General features: G+C 52.2%; 1 protein-coding gene across 3 annotated transcripts in view; it reads left to right on the plus strand.

Annotated features, from left to right (window-relative positions):
- The window catches only part of ADAP1 (ArfGAP with dual PH domains 1), a 73,526-nt gene that overhangs the window by 24,362 nt on the left and 32,949 nt on the right, over positions 1-16,215 (plus strand). For 2 of the 3 annotated variants that reach the window (XM_058569448.1, XM_058569447.1), the window contains exon 2: positions 8,054-8,184. In XM_058569448.1, the coding sequence (XP_058425431.1) occupies positions 8,159-8,184 (26 nt within the window). In that variant the 5' untranslated portion in view covers positions 8,054-8,158. Of the gene's footprint in view, positions 1-8,053; positions 8,212-16,215 lie in introns of all 3 variants that reach the window. The other variant, XM_058569450.1, reaches the window with a different exon arrangement.

The following is a 16,215-nucleotide window of genomic DNA, read 5'->3' on the forward strand; positions in this document are numbered from 1 at the left end:
GAAAGGTTATTCTTTCTCCACTGAATTGCTTTTATACCTTTGTCAATAACTAGTTATCCACATATGTGTGGGTCTATTTCTGGATCTGTTGGTCTGTTTTTATGCCAGTACCACACCGTCTTGATAACTGTAGCTTTACAATAAATCCTAAAACCCAGTAGTGTGTCTCCATATTTGTCCTTTTTCACAGTTGTTTTAGCTATTCTCAGGCCCCTGTGTTTGCATGTGAATTTTAGAGTCAGCTTGCCAATTCATATTTTAAAAACCGTGCTGGAATTCTGATTGGGATTGTATTGAATCTGTAGATTAATTTGGAAAGAGTTTCTACCTTAACAATATCAAGTCTTCCGACCTGTGAAAATGGCACCTTTCTGCACGTCTTTAGGTCCCCTTTCATTTCTCTTAGCAATATTTTGTAGTTCTCAGTCTACTGTTTTGCGTATCTTTTGTCATATTGACCCCTAAGTATTTCATATTTTTATGATATTATAAGTGGTATTTAAAATTTTTTGATTGTTGGAAAATACATGTAACACGAAATTTACCATTTTACCTTCTTCTAAGCGTATAGTTCAGTATTAAGAACATTTATGTTGTTGTGCGACAATCTCCAGATTGTAAATGGTATTTTTAAATGTTCAATTTCCAATTGCTTGTTGCTGGTTTATAGAAATACAGTTGATTTTTGTATCTTTACCTTGTATCCTACAACCTTGTTTATCCTAGTAGTGTTTTTGCAGAATCCATCGGGTTTTCTACATAGACATAATCATGTTGTCTATGAATAAAAGCAGTTTTATTTCTTCCTTTCCAATCTGGATGGTTTTTATTTCTTTTTATTGCCTTATTGCTCTGACTAGAACCTCCAGTTCCATGTTGAATAGAAGTGACTAGAACAGACCTTCCTGTCTTGTTCTTGATCTTGGGGGAAAGCAGTCTTTCTCTGTTAAGCATGTGGTCAGCAGTAGATATTTCATAAGCCTTATATCAAGTCAGGGAAATTCTCCTCTATTCCTAGTTTTCTGGGGATTTTTAACAGGATGTTACATTTTGTCAAATGAATTTTCTGCATCTATTGAGACGATCATATTGTTTTTCTTTTTTAATCTGTAAATGTAGTGAGTTACACTGATTGATTTTCAAATGTTAAGCCAGCCTTGCATTCCTGGCATAAACCCCTGCTGGTCATGGTTTTTATACTTTTTATATATTTATATATATTATATATATAATATATAATATATATATTGAATAGGCAAATCTTTTTGTGGACATGTTTTCATTTCTCTTGGGTGGATACCTAGGAGTAGAATTGCTGGGTTATAGGAGAGAGATGTGTTTAATTATGTAAGCAACTGCCAAATTGTTTTCCAAAGTGGGTTGAACCAATTTACACTCTTGCCAGCAGTGTATGAGAATCCCAGATGCTCCCCATCCTGGTTGACACTTGGTAGTATGTCTTTTAAATTTTAGCCATTCTAGTCAGTGTGTAACAATGTCTCTTTGCAAAGCTTTTAAGAAAGATACAAACTTCCTACTCTTAAGTGGCAACTTTGTGTTGCCCCTGCCATTAACACGCTTGACTTAACTGGCTTTTGTCGTCTTATTCTCATGTAAAAGTTTAGAGTCTCCATTTCTTAATTCTAACCTTCTTTGAGCCTTCTTTAGAAATCGGCTGCTCAGGTTGTGTTTGTGGACATGCACACACGTGTGCATATTTGCACACACACACCCCAGGTAGGCAGGCAGGCTTGGATCAGACAGCCTTCAGTTGTACACCAGGGCGTCCTCGTGCTGGTTATGAGATATCGGGCAAGTTTGTAACCTCTACTTGAACCTGGTGTCTTGTTGTCAAAGAGGAATAATCTTGGCAATGGCTGTAAGCTGTCAATTCTGATCATACGCCTTCCTTGGGCTCACTTGTCTGCGTCACATCCATTTTTCCCCCTAAAGCAAGGCTTGGCAAACTGTTTTTAAAGGGCCAGATAGTAAATGTTTTAGGCTTCTCAGGCCGTGCATTCTCTGTCACAACCACTTAACTCTGCCGTTGTACTGCAAAAGCAGCCAAGGACAGAGGCCGGCCTGGTGGCATGGTGGTTAAGTTCGCACGCTCCGCTTCAGAGGCCTGGGGTTCTTGGATTCCCATCCCAGGCGTGGACCTGCACACCACTCATCAAGCCATGCTGTGGCAGGCGTCCCACATATAAAGTAGGGGAAAATGGGCACAGATGTTAGCTCAGGGCCAATCTTCCTCAGCAGAAAGAAGAGGATTGGCAACAGATGTTAGCTCAGGGCTAGTCGTCATCTTCTTCAAAAAAGCAGCCACAGACAAAATGTAAATGATGGGCGTGGCTGTGTGCCAATAAAACTTTATTTACAAAAACCGGCCCAAGGGCCCCAGTTTGCCAATCCCCACTAACCTATTCTGTAAATAGGTCTTCCAGTCCAGGAGATAGACGGCCTTGTCCCAGGGCCTCTGTACGAGAATGGAGGATGGGTAGGCACAGGCGTCCTTGCCCCTTGGCTGGGCAGGAGTCTTTGGTGGTCTTTGTTCAGACGATCTCAGAATTTCCATATGAGTAGATAAAGGCCGTGAGGAGGGAGGCCTGGGCCAGACGTCCACACTCAGAGCAGAACATGGCAATATCACCGAGCTGTGAAAAGTGGGGTCTCCCGGGCACCCAGTGACTTTCCTGGTTGGGCTCATTTCATCCATCACCCCCTTTCAAGTGACTGATATTGTCCCATCTTACAGGTGAGGAAGGTGAGGCCTAGAAAGAGCTGCCACTTGCCCAAGGCTTCGTGCCTGCCAGGTGCTCTGTGCACAGCTGTTACTGAGCAGCTTTTGAAGGATTCTGGGGAAGATGGAGCCCAGTGGGTGAAGCCTGGATTCTCCCTGTTCTGAGACTTCAGTTTGTCCTTTTCCACTCATTCTCCAGGAGAGCGTATAACTATAAACCGTCTGCCACTCCTGCAACCCCATTCTTCCCCCAAAGCCTGCACAGGACACTGCCTGGCAGATGTTTGTCGAGCAACCGAATGGGGAGGAGAAGGCCTGTGGTCTCTTGGGAAGTGGGGATTCTGAGGAAGTAGGGCGTTTGTTTGGTCATTCATCATGAACACTTGCTGAGCAGCTGGCCTGTGCTGGATCCTGGGTGTGTTGGGACTTAGGTCCCCAAGAAGCCCACAGTTAATGGGGAGACAGACTCTGCCAGTCAGGGAGGCTAGCTGCTGTAACAAACAGCCCCACATCTCAGAGCTGTGACCTGTTGCTCACCCACAGCACAGTCCTTGCAGCGGGTCCTCTCCCGCTCTCCGGGGCTTTCTCCTCCAGGCAGTGACTCGGGCCCAGACCCCTCCTCTCTCCTCAGAGCCCCCATCAGCCAAGGATGGGGGCACAGAGCATGGCCAATGGGCGGTGGCTATTGGCCAGGCCTGGAGGAACATCGATCCCTCTGCTCACATTTCACTGGCCAGAATTCCATCCCGTGGCTGCACTGAGCTGCAAGGGATGCTGGGAAGTGCCACGGAGCTGTGACCCAGAAGGAGGAGAAAGGGACAGTGGCGGTCCCCAGCCGTCTCTGCCAGACTTGTTACTGGGGGGCTGAGGAAGTTCTGTGAACTGGAACACGTCTGAGGGTGAAGGAGAGGCCGTTAATAATCCCCCCGGACAGCAGTGTGACCTGGACAATCCTGCAAACTGAGATGTGTGGTCACCACGTGAGAGCCGCTGTTCCTAGGCTCTCTGCGTGCTGGGTGCTGTCCTCCGTGCTTTCCTGCATTAGCAGCCTCAGTGTCCTCCATGGAGTTACATTCATCTCACAGAGGAGAAGCGGAGGCACTGTTTCGTGAGGGGTGGGATGGAGTGGGCCCTGCTTAGCCAGCAGGTCTGCTCAGCCGTGGAGCGTGTTCAGGCTGCAGGAGCTCAGGTCAGTCCTCCCCGGGATCCTCCCCTGCTGAGCGCCAGGGTGCAGGGGAGCCACAGCCCCCATCTGGCTCCGGGAGGAAGCCTGGGACTCCACCCTGAGGTGATTTGCTAGCCAAAAATCTGCCCCCTCCACCTCCTCCGGCCTGGGCCCAGCACTGAGGGGTCGCGTCTCCCCCGGCGGAGCCACACGGCCTGGGCCCCCCGGCTGGTGGCGTGTCTGGTTGTGTGTCCATCCTCCCGTTCACTTTCTCTCCAACTGCTGGCCTTCAGTCCCGATTTCCTCATTTCCTGTTGGGCAGCATTTCACAAAGAGGGAGCCCGTTCCTGCGGCCCCAGGAGGGTGGGTGCCCGCCGTGTCCAGAGCAGCTGAGGGCTGTGCCTGCTGAGCACCTGGGCCCACAGGACAGGGGGGCGTGGGGCAGGGCCTGGGGGGGACCAGCCAAGCAGTTTCTTGAAAATGACACAAACACGTAGGGAGAACACACTGGGGGACACAGGACTGACTCAGCGTGGGGTCATGGAGTCACAGGGGCTGTGACACCGGGCTTGCTCTCCGCACCCCAGGTCCCTGTGAAAACTTGGTCCCGGCCGGGGGGCTTTTGTCCCTGAGCTGCTGGAGCGCTTGGGCTGGAGGTCAGTCGATCTGTGGCTCTCTGACCCCCAGCATTCCCTTCCGCTCCCGCCCCCCAGGGAGGCTCAGAGCTGGGGGATGTGGCCTTCTCTCCACCAAGGCCCCTACTGCCCACCCTCCACACGCCCAGGCCCTGCTCTCTCTGCAGACCCCCTTCTGGCCGCTGCCACACCCTCGCCTCCAAAGCACTTCCCCAGGTCAGCGTTCAGGGCAGTGGGGGTGGTGGCCTGTCCCTGGGTGTCCCCCGAGTGGTCACTGGGTACCTAACGTCTGTCGGCACCAGGCCTGGGCTGCTGAGAGGGCACCACAGCGTGCTTGACCCCTGACTCCTTTACGTTCTGGGGTCAAGACCGATCGTGAACGGTAAACAGGCAAATAAACTGAAACACTGGGACTGGCGGATGCTGTGGAGAAATGAGAAGGGTGTTGTGACTGGGGAGTGTGGGGGGCACCCCTGCTGGTGGGCGGTGGGGGAGGGGGAGGGCCTGTGAGCCGTGGCCTTGGAGCTGGGACATGCGGGTTGGAAATGGGGGTGTAACGCCCCGGCCGCAGCCCTCTGAGCCGGAGAAGTGGTGAAAGTCTCCGAGGCTTCCAGATGGAAAGTGGACATGACGCACATCTTCAAAGTACTGCTCTGTCTCCCTGGCCAGTGGACTGTGGGCCAACGGGGAGGAGGGCAGACGCGGGGAGGGGACGGATGGGTTGTCATGAGGACAGTGTGCCGGTGGGTGGGCCACTGGCCTTTCCTTCCCCTCCCTTCACAGCTCTTCTGAGCTGGGGGGAGGGCCCCTCAGAACCAAGGCTCGGAGGCTGGGGATCTCTGGCTGCCCCCCGCCACTGATGTCAGCCAACCCCAGTACAGGGAGGAGGCTGGGGGCAGGGGCTCTGTGTCCCTGGTCCAGGAGCCGGTGCCTGTGGGGGGCACATCTCCGTCCGCACCTCCGCAGACCCGCAGGAGCCCCTTCCTGCACCAGCCACCCCCACCCCATAAACCACCTGCCGATTCACCGTAGGAGAGACCCCACTGAGAGTCTGCATGGGGCTGGCCAGGGGCCCTCGGGATGACAGGGCGGTTTTTCTCCTGAAACTTCTCTATTCCGAGAGCCACTGAGAGGCTGTGTGTCTTGGGCTGGGGACCTGCCTCCTTGGCCTCCACTTCCTCCACTTGACCCTGGAGCTGGTCACACCCCTGCAGGGGCCTTCAGACGGAACAGGGCAGGGACTGTGTGAGCTGGGCTGTGAGGTGAGAGCGAGAAACGCCTGTAACCACCAGAACCAGGCGATTCTCATCGCCTGCCCATCACCCACCTGCGCCCCTCTCCTGTCTCCCTGCGAGCAGCTCGTTCCTGTCCCCAAAACCAGCAAGGAGCTGGGCCTGGGCCCAGGGCATGGCCGGGTGCCCTCTGGTGGCTGCAAGTCTGGAGGCAGGAGCTGGTACCCCCAGGGCTCCAGGCTGGTGGGTCATTGGCCCAGGAACCGGAGGTGCCTGCTGCCCATACACACACCTACACACTCACACATGCACACTCACATGTGCACACCCCTACATGCACACACTGTGTACACATTCACACAAGCACTCATGTGCATACTCCTACACACACTCACATATGCACACACACGTGCACACTCCTAGGTACATACTCACATGCACACACCCTGATGCAAACCCCTCCACACACACACTCATGCACACACCCACATGCACACCCCTCCATACACACACACATGCACACACACCCACATGCACACTCACGTACACGCCCCTACATACACATATTTACATGCACACCCACATGTATACCCATCCATACACACACTCATGCACACACCCACAGCATACCCTTCCATAAACACACACACACACACTCACACCCACCAGCATGCATGCACACTGATATGTACACACACATGTACACCCTCCTATGTACACACACCCACATGCACACTCCATCCATACACACTCTCACACATGCACACTTGCGTGCACACCCATATGTACACACACATGTGCACACTCCTATGCGCACACTCACATGCACATACACCCACATGCACACTCCTACGTACATATACTCACACATGCACACTCCTATGTACACACATGCACACTTACACATACACACCCTTACACTCACATGTGTGACTTCTACATACACACATGCATACTCAACCACATGCACACCCCTACACACACACTCACACGTGCATCACACCCACATGCATACCTCTACTACACACATTCACACTCACACGTGCACACTCCCCACACACTCACACACAGCATTGGGCTGTGGGCCCGTGGACTGCGTGTTTGATGTCTGAGGAGGGCGCTGACCCTCCTGGTGCCAGGGTGGGTTCTCTGGAGGTCCCTGAAGGGAGGTGAAGGGCCACATCCTCTGTAGGGCAGGGGTGGCATGAACCGGCCTGAACATGGACACAGCCACCTCCCAGCCCTGTCTTATGAGGAGGAAAGTGTCTTCCCAGACCCAGGGCAAGGGGTGTCCACACAGCTGACCCCGGCAATCCCCGGGTCTGTGGACTCCCGGGCCCCTAGGTGGAGTGACCGCAGTGTGGGATCAACACTGTGCTCTCCGACAGGTGTGGGTGGATGTTGGCTGGTTTTGGGTGTGGGTGCAGCCTGGCCTCCTGGGGATGCCCGCTCAAGATGGTGGCCTTGGCCAGGAGCTGTTGGGCATCTTGATTTAAGCCAGCCTGATCCAGGAGAAGCTTTACTTGAAAATGGAAGTATTTCAGAGACGACTGTCCCTTTCCAGAGGGATCTTTTCGTAGGACTCCTTTCAGCGGCCTGGCCTCTGTCACTTAGTCATCACTAGGGGGACATGAAATGGGGAGGGTCACGCCACCAGCCCCCACTTACCGCCGCCCCAATTTAACAAGCGGCACATTCCACGGTGTTCCCTTTGCTGTAGTTCAGTGTGGAAGATTTCAAACCCGCGGAAATGTGGACACAGTTGTACTCACCACTCACACACCCTGTTCAAATCAATGGTTGTGAGCATGCGGCTGTGATTGCTGCATCTACACGCGCACACGCGCTTCCGTTGAACCTTTTCAAGTAAACTTGACATCAAGATGTGCCATCCCTGAGTGTGTCGCATGCAGTCAAGCCAGCGTCCTTGTCATGCTGACAAAATTGGCTGTGATCGCATGCTGTCGTCAACACCTCATCCATTCTCAGATTTCCCCGTCATCCCGGCATCCCCTACAGCTGCGGTTTGTCCATGCAGGGTGTCTGAGGAGAGCTCTATTCCCGGGGGCAGCTAGGGTGATGGGCAGGGCTGCTCATCTGGCAGGCAGCAGGGACCCCCTTTTAAGACCCACAGACCAGTGAACTTCAGGGTCTTCTCGCCAGCTTCTCAGTGCACTGATGGAGAGACTGAGGCCAGAAAGAGGCCTGCTCCGGTGCTCCACCTCCCTCTGGGGTAGACCCTCTTTCAGCCCTCCCTGACCATCTGGCCTTTCCCTTCCAGATCCTGACTGGGCCTCCTACACCCTCGGGGTGTTCATCTGCCTGAGCTGCTCTGGAATCCACCGGAACATCCCCCAGGTCAGCAAGGTGAAGTCAGTCCGCCTGGATGCCTGGGAGGAGGCCCAAGTGGAGGTACCGCCCGGGCGAGGGGATGAGGGGGTGGGAGGAGACCTGGGCAGTCATCCCTGGTACCCTAGGCGGCAGCTGAGGCCGCTGAGGGGTCGGTGCTGCTCCAAGGGGGTTCCGGCTGGCTGGAACCTGAAGTGGCGGGGGAGGGCCAGGAGCACTGGGAGGCCCAGGGGCCGGCTGGACCTTGGCCCCTCCTATGTAGCTGCCCCCACCCTCTGCGTCTGTCCCTGGGCTGCCTCCTTCCTTGCCTCCCTCTTGGTACAGCTGCAGAGGGAATGAGCAAGTGAAGGATCACCAGAGGGACTGCCCGTCCCCCGCAGGCAGCTCCTGGGGCTTTGGTCCCTAATCCCAATAACTGGGACACTTGGTACTCAGGGAACACCACACAGAGCTGCTGTGCAGTAGGATAGGCCCTCTTGTTTTCAGGGGAGCCACAGAGGGTAACAAAAGTCAAGCCACTCACTCAGTCACACTCACCCACTCATCCATCCATCCACCCATCCACCTATCTACCTATCTATCCATCCACCCACCCACTTATCCACCCCTCCACCCACTCATCCACCCCTCCACCCACCCATCCACCCACCCACACCTCCACCCACCCACCCACTCACCTAACTATCCATCCATCCATCCATACATACATCATTACACCCACCAGCCACCCAACCACCCCTCCATCTATCCATCCATCCACCCATCCATCCATCCATCCACCATCCATCCACACCTCTACCCAACATCCACCTATCCACCCACCATCCATCCATCCACCCACCTGTCTATCTATCCATCCACCACCCATCCACCCTCCACCCACCCACCCACCCACCCATCCATCCACACATCCATCCACCATCCATCCACCTATCTATACATCCATCCATCCATTCATCCACCTACCCACCATCCATCCGTCCATCCATCTACCCATACACCTACCTGTCCATCCATCCACCTTGCATCCACCATCCATCCATCCATGCACCTACCCCTCCATCCACCCATCCTTCATCCATCCATCCATCCACTCAGCATCCATCCGTCCCACTCACCCACCCATCCATCCATCCACCATCCATCCATCCACCATCCATCCATCCATCCATCCATCATTCATCCCACTCACCCACCCATCCGTCCACCCATCCATCCATCCATCCACCCAACCACCTAACCACCCATCCATCTATCCATCCATCCACTCATCCATCTATCCACTCAACCACCCAATCATCCATATCCATCCATCCATCCCACCCACTTATCTAACCATCCATCCACTCATCCACCCAACCACCCATCCATCCATCCATGATTCATCCATCTATCCATCCACCATCCATCCATCCATCCACCCACTCAACCACCCAATCATCCATATCCATCCATGCACCCATCCACCCATCCATCCATCCATCCATTCATCCATCCACATATCCACCCATCCATCCACCTATCTACCCAATCATCCATCCATCCCACTCACCCACCCATCCATCCATCCACCATCCATCCATCCATCCACCCACTCAACCACCCAATCACCCATATCCATCCATGCACCCATCCACCCATCCATCCGTCCATCCATTCATCCATCCATATATCCACTCATCCATCCACCTATCTACCCAATCATCCATCCATCCCACTCACCCACCCATCCATCCATCCACCATCCATCCACCATCCATCCCACTCACCCACCCATCCGTCCACCCAACCACCTAATCACCCATCTGTCCATCCATCCATCCACCCATCTATCTATCCACTCAACCACCCAATCATCCATATCCATCCCTCCATCCCACCCACCTATCTAACCATCCATCCACTCATCCACCCAACCACCCATCCATCCATCCATTCATGATTTCTCCATCCATCCACCCACCTTCCATCCATCCACCTATCTATCCATCCGTCCACCAATCCACATATCTATCCATCCATCCACCTACCGCTCCACAACTTCACCCACCCACCCAGCCATTCATCCATCCATCATCCAGCCAGCCATCTATCCATCCATCTACCTTTCATCCACCCAACATCCATCCACCCATCCACCACCCACCCACCCCTCCATCCATCCACCCACCCACCCACCCCTCCACCCATGCATCCACCTATCCATCCACCATCCATCCAGCCATCTATCCACCCACCTGTCCATCCATCTACCTTCCACCCACCTATCCACCCACCATCCATCCATCCACCATCCATCCACCTATCTATCCATCCATCCATCCGTCCACCCTTCCACCCACCCACCCATTCACCCATCCATCCATCCATCCACCCACCATCCATCAATCCCACTCACCCACCCATCCACGCGCCATCCATCCACCCATCCACCATCCACCATCCAGCCAGCCATCCACCCAACCATTCATCCATCCATCCGCCTGACCTATGTTTATTGTGCACTTGCTGTGGGAGAGCTGGCGAGGTTGCTGGCCCCTGGAGAAGGCCTTAGGGAGGGGCTGGGTGGGGAGCAGACATACAGGCAACTCGTCCTGGGCAGGAGGTGGTGACTCAGGCTAGGATGGCAGGCAGGGCCCCACAGCCCAAATGAAGTGGAGAGGGAATGGGCATGGTTTTGGAGGAAAGTTCCAGATAGAGGGACGTGGCTGTGGACACTGTCCAGCTGGGGTGCAAGAGGGCAGAGGGGTGGGAGCAGAGCAGGCGGGGCCTGACCCCCGAGGGAGGCAGTAGGGAGATGGGCGGGGAGCCGAGGAGGGAGGCCCCTGGCTGCTCGGATTCAACCGCAGGGTGAAGGGCGTCAGGGGGCACAGTGGCTGTCCAGTGAGAGAAGGTACGGCTTGAACCGGGGCTGCTGTGGGGATAAAGGTTGGTGGCCCCGGGTGCACTCTCCCCACCTGAGAGGCATCAGTTTGCTGCTCTCAGTGTAATCTTGGTGGCATTGGCCTCCCCTGGGAGCTTGTTAGAAAGGCAGAGTCCCAGGCCCACCCAGGCTTACCTGTCGAGTCAGAATCTGCATCTAACAAGGCCATCCTGTGCACACCGAACATTGCCTGTTGTGTAGTTGAAAACATCCTAAACTCGACGGGTCAGACAGAGAAGGGGAAGGCCGCCGTGATGCCGCTGTGGGTGGGTTCTGGGGGCCCAGGTCAGAGTGATGCACGTGGTGTCATGCAGTGTAAGGAAGGAGGGGAGCGGAGACCCAGACATGCCTCCTGCTAGGAAACCTCTCGTTTCTACCTGCGAATGCTCCTGAGAAGGTCTGCAGAGACTGGGTGCTGGTGCTGAGGGCGGGGAGAGGAAGGGGGGAGAGGCGGGGGGGGGCTTCATTTCCTTCGTGTTGTCCACACCTCTGCTAGAGAAGTTAAAACAAAGGGTGGTCTCAGAGAGGCATGAGGGCCTGGCTCACAGGGTGCTGGACCCTGCCCCCAGGGAGAGGCTGGGTCTCTCCCTGCCTTCTGGCTCTGAATCTCTACAGAAGGGACTCCGCGTGCTCCCCCTCCCTCGGTCCTCCTTCCTGGGCTGGTGGTTGCCAGGGAATCTGTGGGCCCAGTCAGGAGGCTCTCCAGCAGCAGAGAGCTCCCTGGGGCCAGGCACCGGGCACGAGGCGCTCTCTCATTTTTTTCCTTTCTTTTTGTGTCTTTTCAGTTTTTCCCTGAACTTTATATTCTTCCAGAACATCTTTTTTAGAATCAGCTTTATTGAGGTATAATTCACATGTCGTACAATTCCCCCATTTGAAGTGTACAATTCAACAGTTTTTAATGTCTTCCCAGAGTTGTGCAGCTGCCACCACAGTCAGTTTTAGAACATTTCCACCACCCCGGAGAGAAACCTGTGCCCTTTAGCTCCCACCCCACTCCCCAGGCCTAAGCAGCCACTCATCTACTTTCTGTCTGTAGATCTGCCTCTCGTGGACATTTCACATGAACGGGTCCCATGCCCCGTGCTCTTCCGTGTCTGACTTCCTTCGCTGAGCACGTTTTCAGTGCTCATCCATGTTGTAGTGTGTGTCAGTGCGTCCTTCCTTTTCATAAAGGCCGAGGAAAGTTCCAGCACATGGGGGGGGCCAAGTTTGGTTTGTCTACTCTTCTGTCGATGGACACCTGGGCTGTCTCCCTGTCGTCCATGGATTTTGATAATCTTGTCACGTGTGTGCAGGGTCACGGTTCGTGTGTGTCCCCGAGATGCTCCCTGTGTTGACAGGCATGTGCGCTTCGGGCCGTAGGTGAGAGCCACCTGTCCTCCTCTGGCCGCCCAGTGACCCCTGTGTACTGGTCCCTCTGGATGGACACGGTGGGCCTCGTCTTTTCCCACGGTGACCACCCGGCCAGTGAGCAGTCTCATAGATGCATCGTCTTTACAAGTGGGAGTTACCAGAGGCCTAACCTCCTAGAGGTGGCAGTGCATAGTCAAAGGTGACGTCACTGTCATTTTTGAGAGATTCTGTCAAACTTGCCATCACAGCTGCTTCTGTGCCTCCTGCCATGAGTGAGGGCGTTGGCCCGCATCCCTACCAAACTCGGGCCTACCCCGCATTCTCCCTTTGCCAATGGAGAGGTGGAAACCTGTGTCCCGTGGGGTCTTCGTTTGGCATTTCTTATCCGATGTCATGTGATATGTTTTAGAATCGTTGGTTTTGTTATCTGTGAAGTTCTCTTCTCACCCTGGGCCGCCTTGTGTTGTGTTGTTAGTCGTTTGTGGTTCCCCAGGGTTCTTACAGATTGGGGAATGTAACCCTTCGAGAGAGCAGTGGAAGATGTTTTTTCTAGGTTATTCGACTTTTGCCTTTGCTCATGGTGGTTTTTGCAATGGAAACTTTGTTACTTTGATGTAGTCAAATTTATCAACCTTTTCTTTTGTGGTTTAGCGTTTATTGCCTACTTAGATAGGCCTGCTATACCCTAGGATTATTTTTACTCATAACAGCTTTATTGAGATGTAATTCACACACCACACAGCTCACCCTTTTAGAGCGCACAGTTTGGTAGTTTAGTGAATTCACATGGCTGTGCAGCCATCACCACTGTCTCATTTCAGAATATTTTCATATCTCAAAATAAACCAACACCCATTTACCACTGCTGCCACCCCGCCCCGCTGGAAGTGGGAAGGTCTGCTTTCTGTCTCTGTGGGTTTGCCGATTCTGGACGTTTCACGTCAGTAGAACTAAATGTGCCTGTGCCTCTCCTCCTCACCGAGCATCGTGTATTCAAGGTTCGTCCACGATGCAGCAGGAGTCAGCACGTCATTCCTTTTCGTGGCTGAGTCATACTCCATCGTGTGGATATGCACATGTAGTCGAACATTTGAGTTCAGTTGTGGACATTTGGCTTGTCTCATTTTTTCAGCTATTATGAACACTGTTGCTGTGAACATCCGTGTGTGAGTTTCCGCACGGGCACACGTTTTCATTTCTGTTGGAATGGAGCAGAATCGCTGGGTCTTATGGTAACTCTGTGTTGGACATTGGAGGAGCTGTTTTCCCAGACAGCTGCACGTCCCCACCAGCAATATAGGAGGATTCCAACTTTTCCACGTCCTCCTGACCCTATCACTGTCTATCTGGTTTTAGCCGCCCTAACGGTATGAGGTGGTATCTCGTGGTTTCAATTGATTTTTCCCCGATGGCTGATGATGTTGAGCATCTTTTCATGTGCTTCTTGTTCATTTGTATGTCTTCTTTGGAGAAATGTTCATTCACATCCTTTGCCCATTTTCAAAATAGATTGTCTTTTTATTATTGAGTTTGGAGTCTTTATTATTGAGTAAGAGTTCTTTATATATTCAGGACACAAGTCCCTTATCAGATATAGTATTTGCAAATAGTTTTTCTCGTTCTGTGGGTTGTCTTTTAACTTTATTTTTTAAACAATATGTTAAAAATGCAAAAAGTGCAATTTATATTCTTAGGGAGCTATCTATGTAATTTTTTTATTACTGAGGTGAAATTCACATAAAATTCATCATTTTAAAGTGAGCAATCCAGCGGCATTTAGCACATTCATGATGTTGTACAACCATCAGCTCTGTCTAGCTCCAAAATATTTTCATCACCTCAAAGGAGACCCCATCCCATTAGCAGTCGCTCCCAGCCCCCCTCCCCCTGACCCTCTCCCCCAGCCCCCAGTCTGCATTTTGTCTCTGGATGGGCCTGGACATCTCATATGAATGGGATCCTATACCATGTGGCTTTTTGTGTCTGGCTTCTTTCATTTAGCATAATATTTTTGAGGTTCATGACATCTTTTCACTTTCTCAGTGATGTCCTTTGAAGCATAAAATTTTAAATTTTGATGAAGTCCCATTTGTTCTTTTTTTTCCTTTTGTGGCTTGTGCTTTTGGTGTCAGATCTAAGAAACCATTTCCTAATCCAAAGTCACGAAGATTTCCTCCTATATTTTCCCAAAATCATTTTTAAGATTATTCTGTCAAAACTGACTGCAGCTGGGGCCGGCCCGGTGGCGCAAGTGGGTTAAGTGCATGCACTCTGCTTTGGCGGCCCGGGGTTCGCAGGTTCGGATCCCGGGCGCGCACCGATGCACCGCTTGGTAAGCCGTGCTGTGACAGCATCCCATATAAAGTAGAGGAAGGTGGGCACGGATGTTAGCCCAGGGCCAGTCTTCCTCAAGAAAAAAGGGGAGGATTGGCATCAAATGTTAGCTCAGGGCTAGTCTTCCTCACACACACACACAAAAAACTGACTACAGTGGAGCCATTTTAAATGGAGTTGGAGTGCCTTTCCAGAGAAACAGCCTCCCTGTCTTGAACCTTGGATGGGGCCACAGCGGCCACTGTTCTACCAGCGCTTGCTCAAGGGTCAGTGGGAGACCCAGGTCCTGATCACAAGACTGAGGACGGTGGACTTTGTGAAGATGGAATCAATAGTCAGTCTGTGTTTACCCAGGACTCGCTCTCTGACCCCAGCTCAGTGAGAATTCTCTGCAACACCACCCCCCTGCTTTGCCTTTGAAGGACACTGTCAGGGTTTCCACCTGAATCCGTGCTCCTGAATTGCAGTTCTCTCACCCCAAATAAACTTTTTGCTTCTATTGCAGTTTTTGCCTCTTATTCGTTGACAATCTCATGATTTTTATCTGCTACTTTTACTGTCTAACTTTGGAAATCAGATCTTTAATGTGTGAAAGCTGTGTCCACGCCCCCCTTCTCCCTCCCCCTGCTGATCAGCCACTGACGATCGTTTCCCCGTCGGTGAGAGATGCAGCCGTCACTGACCCTGAATTCATCTGTCGAATCCCATGTTGGATACTCGGTCCTGTTGGATCTATTTCTGGACCTCTTAGCCTGTCCCACTGAGTCAGGCTCTCTGGTCAGTACCTATTGTCTTTACAGCAGCATTTTAACAGGTCGTACTATCTGGTAGGAGGAGTCTTCATTTTCAGAATTTTCTAGGATATTTTTGCTTCTTAATTTTAAAATGAACCTTAGAATCATTGCTAGCTTTAAAAAATTCTCTTCCTGTGTTTTTTTTTTTTTTTTTTTGAGAATTGCAAAAAACGTATAGATCAACCTAGGGAGGCAGCCTGTCTCTCTCCTACCCCAGAATGGTGGTGTCTTGGTTCGAGGTTTCCTCTGTGTCCCACAGAAGCACGCAGCTTTTTTCTTCGTAGAAACTTTCACCATTTCTCATTTAGCTCATTCTTAGGTATTTTGCCTCATTGCTGCCGTAAATGGGTCTTTACTTCATGATATCTGCCAGCAGATTGATGTTTTATATAGAAAAGCGATTGATTTCAGGATTCCAATTCAGCACTAGCCTTTTGCTAAAACGTCTTGTGACTTTTTCCAGTTATCTCTTGGTCTTCCGTGTTCACGATCTGATGGTCCTGAGAGTGCAGTGACTTTAGAGGGAGGGGTTTCTCTCGGGGGACTGGAAAAGTCGCAGGATTAGAACACAGGAACCCCCTCTCCTCCAGCTTCCTCGGGGCCCCTCCTTCTCTGCTCCCCACACCCAGCCAGACCGGAGGTGGCTCCCTTCAGCCTCAGGGCCTTTGCACATGCTGTGCAGGGACA

Source organism: Diceros bicornis, chromosome 26 (genome assembly GCF_020826845.1).
Source record: "Diceros bicornis minor isolate mBicDic1 chromosome 26, mDicBic1.mat.cur, whole genome shotgun sequence".
NCBI classification, from domain to species: domain Eukaryota; kingdom Metazoa; phylum Chordata; class Mammalia; order Perissodactyla; family Rhinocerotidae; genus Diceros; species Diceros bicornis.